This window comes from Grammomys surdaster, unplaced genomic scaffold, assembly GCF_004785775.1.
Source record: "Grammomys surdaster isolate TR1022 unplaced genomic scaffold, NIH_TR_1.0 751, whole genome shotgun sequence".
In the NCBI taxonomy this organism is placed as follows: Eukaryota; Metazoa; Chordata; class Mammalia; order Rodentia; family Muridae; genus Grammomys; species Grammomys surdaster.
This window is the reverse complement of record NW_021605170.1, coordinates 3,353,925-3,368,486: the sequence shown is the minus strand read 5'-3', so window position 1 is coordinate 3,368,486 and position 14,562 is coordinate 3,353,925. Positions and strand designations below refer to the sequence as shown.

Genomic DNA, 14,562 nt, shown 5'->3' with positions numbered 1-14,562 from the left:
TTGGCCATGTCTGCATGGTAACCTGAGGCTTCCACAGAGCCTGGGACCGGAAGCAACAGAGTATTTATTGTCCAGTGCCGGGGGGAGGGGACACATTTTGCCTTGTTTCTTCTTACAACTAATGAAGACAAACATTTTGCTCAGTTCTTGTAGGTGTGTGCATTTGTGTTCCAAAATACCACAGCCATGAGCTTGTGCGTGCTGTTAAATAGGAGCTCTAGTAAACAACCAGTTAAACTCTCACAATTTGCTAGAGAATTTTTTCCCTCTCTTGTTTCTATGAGTCCAAATTTTCTCCGTGGACTTTATGCTGTTGCCTACCATTTCATACGTTTTAAACACCATCATTAAGGGAATCTAGACAGCTGGTTATTATGTAGTACAGTTAGGGAGAAACTGAGCAGACTGTGAAAACACTCAGAGGCACCTGAAGAAACTCAGTAATACTGACTACTAGGAGCCAACCCAAAAAGACCACATGGTATCTGTGGAACATTCTGGAAAAGGCAAAAAACTTTAAAGAGGGTAGAAATACCAGTGTTTGGGAGTGTCTTAGTTAGGGTTTTACTTCTGTGAACAGGCACTGTGACCAAGACAAGTCTTATAAGGACAACATTTAATTAGGGCTGGCTTACAGGTTCAAAGGTTCAGTCCATTATCATCAAGGCAGGCGCATGGCAGCATCTAGGCAGGCCTGATGCAGGCAGAGCTGAGAGTTCTACATCTTCAACTGAAGGCTGCTAGTGGAAGACTGGCTTCCAGGCAGTTAGGATGAGGGTCTTAAAGCCCACACCCACAGTGACACACCTACTCCAGCAAGGACACACTTCCCAATAGTGCCATTCCCTGGGTCAAACATATTCAAACCATGGCAGGGGTTGAGGGCAGAATTCTGGAAAGGCTGGGAATGGCTAGGCTAAACACAGAAGTCTTGTAGGTCAGTGAGACAGCTCTGCAGGATACAAGTAGTGATGAATAGGACTTAGAGTTGGCCAAACCAGGAGATTCTCAAGACCAAGTGAGACCTCTAAAGTGACTGTGAACTTTGGAAAATAATGCCACGTCTATATAGATTCATCCTATACATTGTTATAGTGTACCACCATTAGGGGTGCTGGTGAAGGAGTCTGCACATCTATGAAGGAGAGGCTTATGGGATATCTCTGAACCTTCCTCTCTATTCTGCTGCCAACCTAAAACTTTTCTAAAAAAGAAAAACAAGTCATTTAAATAACAGAGGGGGATGAGTGTGTACACAGGCAGGAAGCAATGGCACCACACAGTTTTGCTTTCCCATTTCCCCTGTAGTCAAAGACCTTGTTTGTCCTGGTGGCTGTGATGAAGCGTGTGGTTCTCACGGATGTCTATTTTTGTGCTCTGGGGTAATTGTCCCCAAGACTGGGCTTGGAGGATAGCAGGCTTATGAATAAGATGTTTGCTAAGCCCCAAAGTGTTTGTTCCTTCAGCACCATCTGCCCTGACCTTTTAGTTTCTTCTCATTCCCTGAAAGGTTTTGTGATACTTAAAACATTTCCAGTAACCTTGAAACAAAGTTGGCACTCTCTGAATTAATCCTTCCACCACAAAAGCAAAACAGGTGCCTTTTGGCCATGGTTCTTGTTTCTCTGGGATCTGGCTTCAGGGAGACTGAACTCAAGTTTGCCCCCATTGACTGATACCTTAGCGGCATGAGAGTTACTTCCCTCCTGGTTTATCCCTCTGCACAGGAGAAGTGAGTAAACTGCCTCCCTGGTGGTTTTCACTTTCACTCAGTGCCACCTTTTGTTCCTGTCTCTGGAACCTGCTGTGTAGGTTCCCACCATCCCTTCCCCAATGCCCTATCCAAGTCTAGAAGCTTCAAGACCCAATCAAGATAGTTGTACCTCCTCCCTGGAGCCTCCCCTGACTCCTCCATGCTCAGGATCTTACTACGTTTTCTATGCCACAGCCATGGAGGGCATGCTGCCTCATTTGTACTCTTACCGAGTTCATATGCATGTCTTTTACATCTCTAGCAAGGCTGCAGAACAACCATCTCCCCAAGGTCTCTGCTTTTTGCTACACTGTATCATCTAGCTGATACTTGGTAGGCTTAAAAGTGCTTCCTCCATGTCTCTGAACAACTCATGGAAAATACAACTTGGGGAAATAGTTCTCACTGCATCTAAGGACGGCAGAAACAACTTGATTTGCTCTGTCTGTTTTGGGGCACCCCTGGTTATCAGTGCTTTAGGGTAGAGCATATAGTACCAGCTAATGCATCTCTGTGAAATAAGTGGAGGATAAAAGAGTTAAAACATAGGTGTATATTTAATATCAAGGTTTGTCAAGACATTAACATTATAATGAATCTGTGTTGCTTGGCTCGTGCCAAGATTGAACTTACACTGCCAAGTCACCTCTTCCCATAAAAGGCTGAGTATTTTTAATATATTTCGCCTACTTGTTTATTGTTCTATTCTACCAGTTTGCATCAAGTCTGCCATAGCTACACTGGAATTGTATCTCAGTTGGTAGAATCCTTGCCTAGCATGCACAAAGTCCTAGGTTCAGTCCCTAGCATGCACAAACCAAGTACATGCCTCAGCACTTGGAAGGTAGGGACAGGAAGATCATGAGTTCAAGGTCACTGTCAGCTACTTAGCAAATCCAAGGCCATGTATCTGAGACACAACAAGACCCTTTCTCAAAAGAAGTGTCTACCCAGTGGCAACAGTCTATAACTTTTCTCATCACTGGTTCTCACAAATTGTCCAAGTACTGAGGGTAGGTGACTGAATGTTCAGTGCTAAATGGGGTGTCTATATCGATCTCCCTGACCAATAGCTTGTAGATTACAAAATAAGAAGGGACAGAAAGAATGTAACCGCCATAGGCTAGGGAGGGGGCCATGAGATGCTGTCTGCCGACCATGCCGTGACCGTGGCATTCATAAACACACAGCAGCGCATGAGAAGGATCTCCAATGTGAAAGGCAGGTGGGCTCATGCAGACCCTCCCCTCACTGAGAAGCTGTTGGTAGTTGGTGTTACTTAAGGAGGGGAGTTATGCTCTCTTGCTCTTGGCTTCTTGTTCCTTCTCTGTCCTCTTGCCCCTTCCTCCCCTCCCCATTCCCTTCCTCCCCATCTCCATGTGTTCATGACTAGCCTCTACTCCACTCCTCTATTCATTCCCCCATTTCTCTGCTTCACTACCCTCTCAGCTCCCCTCCCCATGTCCTGAATAAACTCTATTCTATACTATAAAAAAGGGGTGAGTCATTTTTCCTCAGGGATGTGCTGATGGTCAGCTGTCACGCTCCAGCAGGTATCCCACACCTAAGGCATCACTAATCGGATGCATAGTGTTATTTTTAAAAAGACATATTAATGGGAGGGGAGAATCGAGAAGTGAGAGAGAAAATTCGTTGGACATGGTTAAGGTACACTGTGTATGTGTATGAAATTACCAACAAAAAATATTCTTTTTTAAAAAAAAATCTGCCTTAGCAGCATATATGGGCTGGTCCGAGGCCCCAGCACATTGACAGCAGAGGCAGGCCTGAGCTGGCCTCAGTGGGAAAAGATGTGCCTAACTCTCCAGAGAGACTTGAGGCCCCAGGGAAGGGGATGATGGGAGGAAGCACACTCTCAGAGGCAAGGGGGAGCCTTAACCAAGCTGAGCAGCAATATTGTAACCAATGTAAAGCCCTCAAAAGACAAGGCACAGACTAAGGAATACATCAGAATTGAGAGTGAATGCTGTATCTTGTCTAACTTTGTTAGTAATATATACACATGATTGTGGAAAACCTTGTAAAATGCTGGACTTCAAAACACCCCATTTATGTGCAGAGTCCTGATGGAAAAGATAGCGAAGCACACAGGTGGGCTGCAAACCCAGACAAGCATGTCCTTGGAGCAGGATCAGAACACTGAGTGGGCTAAATCAACTACCAGGCTTTCTTCCAAAACTGAACCCACCAGACAGGACCTTAGCTGCTGCCAGGAAAAGGGAACCAGAAGGGGGCTCCAAGCGAGATAAGAGCCTGGAGTCTGGTCACTCTTTGAAGCCAAAGCCCCTATTCCCAGAAGGATCTGGAAAGAACGGTAACTGGCCAGATGCTGGTGCCTCGAGGGAGCGCCCTAGGGCTCCTCCCGGCTGAGCTCCACTTAGCCTGCTCTTCGTCTCCATCATGAGCCTGGCAGCTGACAACACCCCCAGTGAACCACCAACACTCTGTGAGAAGGCCCAGGGTCAGCCCCAGGGCCAGGTGAATGCAGAAATCACAAGAGCACAGTCAGGCAATAGAACCCATCTCCCAATGCAAATGACCTTCCCCAGAATGGGTGAAGAAAACTGGGGAAAAAAAATGCTGAGATCAAGCTGGGTTGAACACATACATAATCCCAGATGGCCAAGGCAGGAGGATTACCATGAGTTTGAGGTCAGCTTGCACTGAATAGTGTGGCTCCTTGCCTCAGAAGGAAATGGGGAAAAAAATGTCTTTTAAGGAAAGCTAATGTTAAAATTAACAGAACACCGATTCCATCAAGGTCAGATCGTGTTTTAAAACAATGGACTGTGGATTTTAAATGATTCTATTCAGAATGGCCAAAGAGACAGCGATACAACTGCAACGGGAACAAAAGCTATCGGGTAGCCATGACGGGAGTGTGGAGACAGATGTGTAGAAATCTTGGAAATAGAAAGTTGGTGGGGAGTTGGAGGTGAGATGGCGTGCAGGCTGCCTTCAACCCCCAGCCCCCAAACCAGCACCTACAAAAGTGAACTTTAAGCATTAGCTGAAGCCTGGAGACATGGCTTAGTAGTTATAAGAGCACATCCAAAAGTCAAGGGTTCAATTCCCAGCACCCACATGGAAGCTCACGACTGTGTTCTGGGCAATCCAGTGCCATGCTCTTGCTTCCTTAGACACCAGACACAAACATGGTACACAGACATGCAGGCGGGCAAAACACCCATACACGTAAAATAAAAATTAATTTAAAAAAATCAACTGATAAAGCATGTGCCCTGCACCCAGCTGTCCAAATCAGCAGTTCATTAGAAGTGAGGTCTGTGTTCACCCAGATCTGAAAAGGGAGAGGGGAGGACTGCAGAGTGCAGCCTGGCAGGGGAGGAGGGACTAAAAGATGGGAGCACGTGTCCCTGCGATGAAGAAAATGGAGTCAAGTAATGTAGCTTTGGATGATATTTTCTTAAAAAGTCCTTTGAGCAGGATGATCAAAGGTTGGAGCATGGATGATCTGCATGTATCTAAAAGTAAAGAGACACGTGAAAATGCAGGCTTCACAGTAAAATCTTAACAGGAGAGAGAGAGAGAGAGAGAGAGAGAGAGAGAGAGAGAGAGAGAGAGAGAGAGAGATTGTTCACTAAACAATGCAATTAATTAATTGGCAGCAGACATCTTGCCAGCAAATAAACAGGAGAAAATGGAATCTTGATTTGAAATGTGGAGGGGAAATGACTTTCTACACAGAGCTGCAAAACTCACCAATGTATTCTGCTATTCTTCAAGATAGAGCTCCGAGCCCCAGCTACCACACACAAAAGACTTGGGTTCAGCGTTTGTTAGGGAAAGTAAGCTTTTCAGTAGGAGGAGGGGAGCTCAGAGCAGGGAGCACGAGGTGAAAAATGTATAAAATTCACTGGGAAAGGATAAAAATAATTTTTAGTTTTAAAAAATGTATTGCTGAGTACAGCTCTGCAGCTAAGAGCGCTTGTTTCTCTTCCTGAGGATCCAAATTTGTGTCCCAGTACCCGTGTTGGGCTGTTCCCTACCTGCCCATAACTCTAGCTTGAGGAATGTGATGCCTCCTTCTCCTGGCCTCTGTTATATCTAAACATATGTGGCACACACACATAGAGAGACACACATACAAACACAGACACACACATATAAAAAAATAAATATACCTTTAAAAAGATGACTTTAAAAAAAATAAAAGCATTAAAGACCTATTCAGACATACCAGTTACATAAAATAAAAAGAGGAGTATAGGTCTTGGGCTATATGATGTCACTTTCATCACTTGATTTAATGCCTTGGTCTCTAGAACTATAAAATGGGAACCATAAGCATGCTGCCTTATCAGATTAAGGGGGAATTAAACCAAACATGGAGACACACACTGGTAACCGCAGCCCTTTCGGGGTAGAATCAAGAGGAACAGGAGTTTAGAATCATTCTTGGCTACATGGGGTGTTCTCCAAACAGTATCCTGTCTAATAAAATAAAATTTAAAGGTGACAATTCAGAATTAATACTGATTCTAGAATAAGGACAGATTCGTGTTGAGCACATCATACATGCGCTGCTGAGGTCTTTACCATCGTCATCATCCTTATCCCTAGAAGAGGTAGAAGAGGTATTCTTCACGCCCACACTAATAGCACCAGACGGAGGAGGACTGGTGGTGGGCCTGGGTGTCTCTCAGCAAGTACACACTTGGGCAGGGTGTTTACTAAGCCTTGGTTGCTTCCACTGGATTTCAGCGTTGAGGGTCTGTCTAGTGGGCTACCCGTGCCCTGTCCCTGCTCATAGTCACACACTGTGCTACTGCAGGGCCACTTTGCAACCGTGTGCTCAGTTTCTACCTCTGTAATCAGTGTGAAGATTTTGGCTGTCAGGAGGCCCTTGCTCTTGAGGAGTTCCCAAACACTGGGCTTATACATATACAGACTGACTTGCTCTGTTTTCTCCATTTTACATCGATTCATTTGTGTGCACACGTGGGGATCGGTCCTCTCCTTCCACCATGTGGTCTCTGGGCTTGAGCTCCAGACGCCAGGACTGCCAGCCAGTGCCTTTATCCCCCACCACACAGCCCCAAACCAACTTTGCCTCATTATTAATCTCATTCATCAAAGCTTATAATCAATTTCATTCATCAAAACTTATTATTCATTTCATTCACTAGTACTCGTTAATCTCGTTCATAATACTCTGTGCTCCTTGGTTGATCATTGTCCATATTGTTCTGTTTCTGACCCTCTTTGTGGAGGTGACTTCTCTAATTTGATTCAAGCATTATCCTGCCTCATACCAGACAAGTAGCATCCTGTCTCTTCCGTATTGCACTCCTCAGAGCTGGTCGATGCTCTTAGTTCATAGTCTTCTCAGCAGAGCCTGGCAGGGCAGCTGAAGGGCTCAAGGTTGTCCTCCAGGGCAGCAAATGAACGCATGAATACATTGCTATTGGGCCTTGTTTGTGTTCTCTCGTCTCTAAAGAGCGTGGAATGCTTCCATGAGAGCCCGTTACATCAAAGCCAGTTATGTTAACCATGCATGTAGTGTACAATGTGGGCGGAGGAGAGGGGCAAACAGGAGGACCAGGAATTACTTCCATATTTCTTCTTTTCAACGTTTACACATCTCTCACAAGTGTAGACAACATCCCGAGCCGGCAGCTTCCCGTAAGGGCAAATACTAATTCTCACTGCAGTGAAGAAATACAAAGATTAAAAATACTGAATATTCCCTAAACACTCACGTTGCTATGACATGTTCTATATCCTGATGCTGCTTTGTGTCAATCCTTGATGTAGCAAACAAAATCAGATATTTCGTTTTTCCATAACATGAGCTAAGAATAAAGTTTTGGTACTGGAGTCGAATGTTATGCTCTCCAGGCAGAGGAAATGGACATTTATTGGATGTTATTGCTACTTTCTTGACACTAATGACATTACAAAAGCTCTTTGGGTAATATAATTTGAAACTATTATTTCTGTGTTTCAGGTCATGCAAGACAAGATCATCTGCCTTCCAAAAAGAGTGCAGCCTGCTCAGAACCACTCTTCCCTTTCCAATGTCTCCCAGGCGGTTATCAGTACCACCCCACTGCCCCCACCTAAACCCTCTCCGACCAACCCCACGACTGTGGAGATGAAGGGACTGAAGACAGACCTGGACCTTCAGCAGTACAGTTTCATCAACCAGATGTGCTATGAGCGAGCCCTCCACTGGTATGCCAAGTACTTCCCGTACCTCGTTCTCATCCACACCCTGGTCTTCATGCTCTGTAGCAACTTCTGGTTCAAATTCCCTGGATCCAGTTCCAAAATAGAACATTTCATCTCCATCCTGGGGAAGTGCTTTGACTCCCCGTGGACCACACGAGCTCTCTCCGAAGTGTCTGGCGAGGACTCCGAAGAGAAGGACAATAGAAAGAACAACATGAACAGGTCCAACACCATCCAGTCTGGTCCCGAAGGCAGCCTGGTCAAGTCCCAGTCTCTCAAGTCAATTCCTGAGAAGTTCGTGGTTGACAAATCTACTGCGGGGGCTCTGGACAAGAAGGAAGGCGAGCAGGCCAAGGCCTTGTTTGAGAAGGTGAAGAAGTTCAGACTGCATGTGGAAGAAGGTGATATCCTGTATGCCATGTATGTTCGACAGACTGTGCTTAAGGTTATCAAATTCCTTATCATCATTGCCTACAACAGCGCTCTGGTTTCCAAGGTCCAGTTCACAGTGGACTGTAACGTGGACATCCAGGACATGACAGGCTATAAGAACTTTTCTTGCAATCACACCATGGCTCATCTGTTCTCCAAGCTCTCCTTCTGCTACCTGTGCTTCGTGAGCATCTACGGCCTGACATGCCTTTATACCTTATATTGGCTGTTCTACCGTTCTCTGAGGGAATATTCGTTTGAGTATGTCCGGCAGGAGACTGGAATCGACGACATTCCAGACGTGAAGAATGACTTTGCTTTTATGCTCCATATGATAGACCAGTATGACCCTCTCTATTCCAAGCGGTTTGCAGTGTTCCTGTCTGAAGTCAGCGAGAACAAGTTAAAACAGCTCAATTTAAATAATGAGTGGACCCCTGACAAACTGCGGCAGAAGCTGCAGACGAATGCCCACAACCGCCTGGAGCTGCCTCTGATCATGCTGTCTGGCCTCCCAGACACCGTGTTTGAAATCACAGAGTTACAGTCTCTGAAGCTGGAGATCATTAAGAATGTCATGATCCCCGCCACCATCGCCCAGCTAGACAACCTTCAGGAGCTCTGTCTGCACCAGTGTTCCGTCAAGATCCACAGTGCCGCTCTCTCCTTCCTGAAGGAGAACCTCAAGGTCCTGAGCGTCAAGTTTGATGACATGAGGGAGCTGCCCCCCTGGATGTATGGCCTCCGGAACCTGGAAGAGCTCTATCTGGTTGGCTCTCTGAGTCACGACATCTCCAAAAATGTCACCTTGGAGTCTCTGCGGGACCTCAAAAGCCTTAAAATCCTTTCCATCAAGAGCAACGTCTCCAAGATCCCTCAGGCTGTGGTAGATGTGTCCAGCCACCTCCAGAAGATGTGTGTCCACAATGACGGCACCAAGCTGGTGATGCTCAATAACCTGAAGAAAATGACCAACCTGACGGAGCTGGAACTGGTCCACTGTGACCTGGAGCGAATTCCCCACGCCGTGTTCAGCCTGCTCAGTCTCCAGGAGCTGGACCTGAAGGAGAACAACCTGAAGTCAATAGAGGAGATCGTGAGCTTCCAGCACTTGAGAAAGCTGACTGTGCTCAAACTGTGGTATAACAGCATCGCTTACATCCCGGAGCACATCAAGAAACTGACCGGCCTGGAGCGGCTGTTTTTCAGCCACAATAAGGTAGAGGTGCTTCCCTCCCACCTCTTCCTGTGCAACAAAATCAGATACCTGGACTTGTCCTATAATGACATTCGCTTCATCCCTCCTGAAATCGGAGTTCTGCAAAGTTTACAGTATTTTTCCATCACTTGTAACAAAGTAGAGAGCCTCCCAGATGAACTCTACTTCTGCAAGAAACTTAAAACATTGAAGATTGGGAAAAACAGCCTCTCCGTACTTTCACCAAAAATTGGAAATTTACTATTTCTTTCCTACTTAGACATCAAAGGCAATCACTTTGAAGTCCTCCCTCCTGAGCTGGGAGACTGCCGGGCTCTGAAGCGAGCCGGGCTAGTTGTGGAAGATGCTCTGTTTGAGACCCTGCCCTCAGATGTCCGGGAGCAAATGAAAGCAGACTAAGTTATTTTTCATCACAATATGACTGAAACATGCTTCTACCAAATACAATATAAAGAATTAGGTAGTCCTAATGCCTTTCCTATATTATTTTTTTTTCTTTTCCACACAAGACAAAATGTACACAAAGATTGAGTAAGGAGTATGTATTTTTTAATAAAAATGTAATTGTATTTTTTCAATATTAATATTTTAAAGTTTTATTTGTCCTGGAAGCTGGTATATTAGTTGTTACTGCTTTCTGACAGCGGGAATGGGTAGTTCCATCTGGCTTTTTGGGTTTTGTTTTCTCACTTGAGTTCATTCTTGTAAAAGGAAAGGAATCGTAGGTTGTGTGCGTTTTGGCATATTCTAAATGGGTGAAGATACTTTGCCAATGCCATCTTTACTTTCTTTCTACCCATCTGAGCCCTTGCTGTGTTTCATCATGTGTGCTGAGGGGAGGAGTCTGTGCCAGCTGTCTTACTGTCAGCTGCCGCCTTCACTGGTCAGGTCATGCCACTATAGGAAACTCTAGACTGTGAGCTCACACAAGTGCACTGTCACAAGAGTATTACCCTGAGAACCCCCAGCTGCAGACACTGTTAACTGTGTTATTTCCTAACCAACAGTTTCATTTAGCCTCAGATAGGCTTTTTAAGTGGATGAAGAAAGCAGCCCCCTGCGGTTGCCATCCTTGTAGGCATGCATCATTTGCTGTCTAACTGATCTGTATTTTTTTTTTACCAACATCCTAAAATATGTCATCAAAAATTAAATACAACCCCTCCCCATCCACCTCAGTATTGCCATGTGTTACTGTTGAACAACCTTAGGAAAATTAGATTTATTACAATATTCTAGCAGATAATTAAATTTTAAATCATAGAATTAGAAGCCTGTTTTGAGTAATTTAATCACTTTTGATGCCTTGACATGTGGATGCATCCAACGGAAAACAGTCTTGCTACTAAGGCACTCGGTCAGAAAGCTGTGATCCACGCAGGCCCCGCCCCTGCCTCGCCCCTGCCCCGCCCCTTCCTCAGACCATGTGCAGAGAGATCAAGTCACTCTCTGCCTGCTGAACAAAACAGCCCACTGTAGATGTAAGCATAGTCATCGGCTTCCCGCAAGCGTGCCCTCAGTGCGGATGCTGGTGCGGCAAGCATGGGAACTCTTGGCTCTTTGCTTAGGATTGCATCTCACTTCGGAAGTGTTCTTTTACTAAGTTCCCCCCTGGGGGCTGGCAAAGCTTTTATTGACCTTTCTCTTCCTAAAATCCAGCCTAGTGTGGAGACTTGAGTTACATAGTCCATAGACTGGCCTAAAGAAAAATTTAACGGTGAAGCTAGGAAGATGATCTGACTTCTGAAACCCTGTTTTGAAGGACGTTTCCTTGGGCCCCATGACCTTACCCAGACCTGTTTTTTGTGACATGTAGACAGGACAAGGCACATGGCCCTCGTCTGAGTTAAGCTGTGATGGGTGTGTGTAGCTTAGTGACAAAGTGCTTGCCCAGCGCAGTGCCGGGAGCCTGAGTTTAGTGACCTGATACCACAAGACAGATGAGGGGACAGGACTCATCACCTCTGGGTGGGTGAAGCACAGAGAAACATCCGTGTGAAAGGCCAACCATGTGAAAGTGCTGCTGTTTCAGTCATGATTTCTTTAAACTCGGAATTAAAATAACATTTTGAAGTACTATTATGGCTATACTTGTTATATGAAGAAATATTCAATTTTAGAGCATTGAATGATATGAATCATGTGTCATGTTCAGAAAAGCTCTGTCTTAAAGAACTACAGCCAGATTGTTACTGTGCATGAGTAACCTGTTGTTGGAATGTAAATTGAACCAATGAATGTACTGTTTTGAGTGTTAAAACTTATGGCTATTTCTAACATCACCCTTCAAAAGGGATCTATTCAAGTTAAACACCATCGTTATACTGAAGCCTTTCTCTGGTATTAACTGAACCATATGGGTTCATAACTGAAGCAAATCGCCAATAATTCAATTTTATCAAGCTTCCAAATAATTTGATTTACTTTCATAGTGATTTTTGCAGGCTGACTCCCAACCTAAGTTGTAAATAACAGTCAATAAATCAGTATAATTCCAAGACTTTCTTTTAACTAAGAGTGAAATGTTCATAGACCTATTAGATTTTATAAAACTTCCAAAGCCTCAAATTCTGAAGAGTTTGAATTTTCTGATTCTCGTCCTTTTTAATACAGTAAGCTTTTGTTCACATTCTTGAGTAAAATGCTTTTGGTTACTGTCCAGTCTTCCAACGGGAAACTCAGGTGCCTGAACTGCTGGCTATACTTGTTATATGAAGTATAACAAGTTCTCTGATCTAACTCAGTGCAGAGAGGCTGTCTGCCTCCTTTCTCTGTTTTCCAAGTGCTCTTGCTGAGAAGGATCAGCTCTCTGCCCAACCTCCAACTCACAACAAACTGCTGTATAAATCACAAATGTGCCATCTGTACTCTCTTAACTCCAGGGGTGGCTTCAAGCTCAAGGTGGCCACACTATACAGTGAGGTTTACTAACAGAGTACAGAACAGCTGTCTTGTGGTGCTGTGGTTAGAAGGTCCTAATAGAATCCCACCTAAGGGACCAGCAAGGTGGCTCTGAGGGTAAACGGCACTTGCCATCCACCTGAGGTCCTGAGCCTCAGGATCCATGCAGTGGAAGGAGAGAACCAACTCTCATAAGATGTCCTCTAATAGGTGCCATAGCCTGAGCACCTACGCAAAATGCGCACAAACTAATCAATGTAAATTTTAAATCATAGAAAAAAAAACACACCCAAGAATGTAACGCCTCAGAACAGAATTGTGTTTTCTTATTATACAATTTGATCTGGTTTGAATATCAGAATTCTCGATGAGATAAACTCTGCAGTGTACATGAGGTCCCTCGCATTGCTCACCCAGCTCTTCCTGCTGTTCCAATGAGCTCCAACAATCCCCATGATGTCCTAAGCAGCAAGCAGGCCTGCTTTTTCAGGCTTTTTTGGAAATGTCCCCGCCCCAAGGATGTTGTTCATTTTGATCATAGGCCCTGCTCTTAGGAGTCTGAAACATGAACTCTTCCTTGGGTTTCTTCAACAAAAGAAGTCCAGTTGTTTTTTTTCCAGTATGAAGCTTTATGGCTTTAATTTATCTCACTCTCTAATCCAATTTTCATACCAAATACCTGATCAACAGTATTGGCATTCCAACAGTAACATTTATGGCTCGTCAATACAAAAATCCGTTAGCACTTCTCTGCAAACCTTGTTGATGTCATTTCAGTTTTTCACAGAGTAAATTAAGACTACATTAAAGAGTTTACACTGGGGCAGGATCTCAAGAACAGGGTTTCATACGCAAGTGAACAAAATGGCTACCACTGAGGAGACTTCTAGAAGAGTCTATAGGGTTGTTCGTACCTTTTCTGTTTAGAGACAATAAGAAATCCCAGTCTTACCTAGAACTGCCATGAGTTTTCAGATTTAGCTCTCAGTCTTCAATCTTCTGATAATTTGATATCAGCCTCCCAAACAAGTATCTGCTCCCATTCCCCTTCCCAAGGTCACCCACTAATAAAGATGGCATTCTTAGGATTATCTGAAGGAGAGAGAAGAGAGTCTCCCTCTGCCCCCAAGCAATTATCCTTTAATCAGAGGGGTATATAATATTGGACAGCTAGACTTACTGACCAGATTGCAGCCACTATGTGTTTAGGCTTTGGTTTGGTTTTTGCGCCAGGGTCTTGCTTTTTAACCCAGGCTGACCTTACACTTGAGAGCCTCTTGCCTCAGTTTCCTAGACACTGGATTACAAGTGTTTACTGCACACCTGGCCTGCGTGGTTTCTAGTGGATTCGTTTGTATCTTCATCCCCCGCCACAAAGCTCGTTGGGGCTAGCACCCCATGCCTTATGTGCTTGCTCGTGTCCGGTTTGCGTTTGTTTACTATGGTCATGGGCTTTCAGATTGTCAAGTGCTGGCAAACGTCTTAGACTGCCAAGAAAGAGGACTGATCACTGATTTGTCAGAATACATGTTCATGAAAGGAGATGTCTTAATGTTATTTCCCTATGTAGTGTACAGGAACAAAAATAAATAAAGTCATTTTTGTAACATAACTTGGGGATCCATTCTTTTTTCCTTGTTTTTAGAAATTATGTGTATCTTTTGTTCATAAGCCATTACCAAGGTTCTCTTGGCTGCAGGAAACAGGCTCATTTGCTCCTTACCATTGGAGCTAGTTTTTATCATTGTAACAAATTGTTTCCTTCCTGAATTCACTGTCCTGCATCTACGTAAGGTGTCCTTGGAGTTCTATTTGTGTAATTGCTGAGTTATTGTATAATCTGGAGTACAGTTTTTTGTACATTTGCCAAATCAGATTGTACAATGGCTACCCAGCTAAACCTTCATTAGATACCTTTATGATAACAATGGTGGTAACTTAAAGGAGTAAGAATGATCCTGTACAGCCAGGGAGGTAGTCTCTAATTCAGCCTGTGGGTCTCGAATCTTTGGGCAAACGTCTATCTCCAAAAATATTTACA

At 44.4% G+C, this 14,562-nt stretch overlaps 1 protein-coding gene across 2 annotated transcripts in view; it reads left to right on the top strand.

Moving 5' to 3' along the window:
- The window catches only part of Lrrc8c (leucine rich repeat containing 8 VRAC subunit C), an 84,220-nt gene extending 70,087 nt beyond the window's left edge, over nt 1–14,133 (top strand). For both annotated transcript variants that reach the window (XM_028782421.1, XM_028782422.1), the window contains one exon: nt 7,746–14,133. In XM_028782421.1, the coding sequence (XP_028638254.1) occupies nt 7,746–10,019 (2,274 nt within the window). In that variant the 3' untranslated portion in view covers nt 10,020–14,133. The remainder of the gene's footprint in view (nt 1–7,745) is intronic.
- Nucleotides 14,134–14,562: the final 429 nt, after the last annotated feature.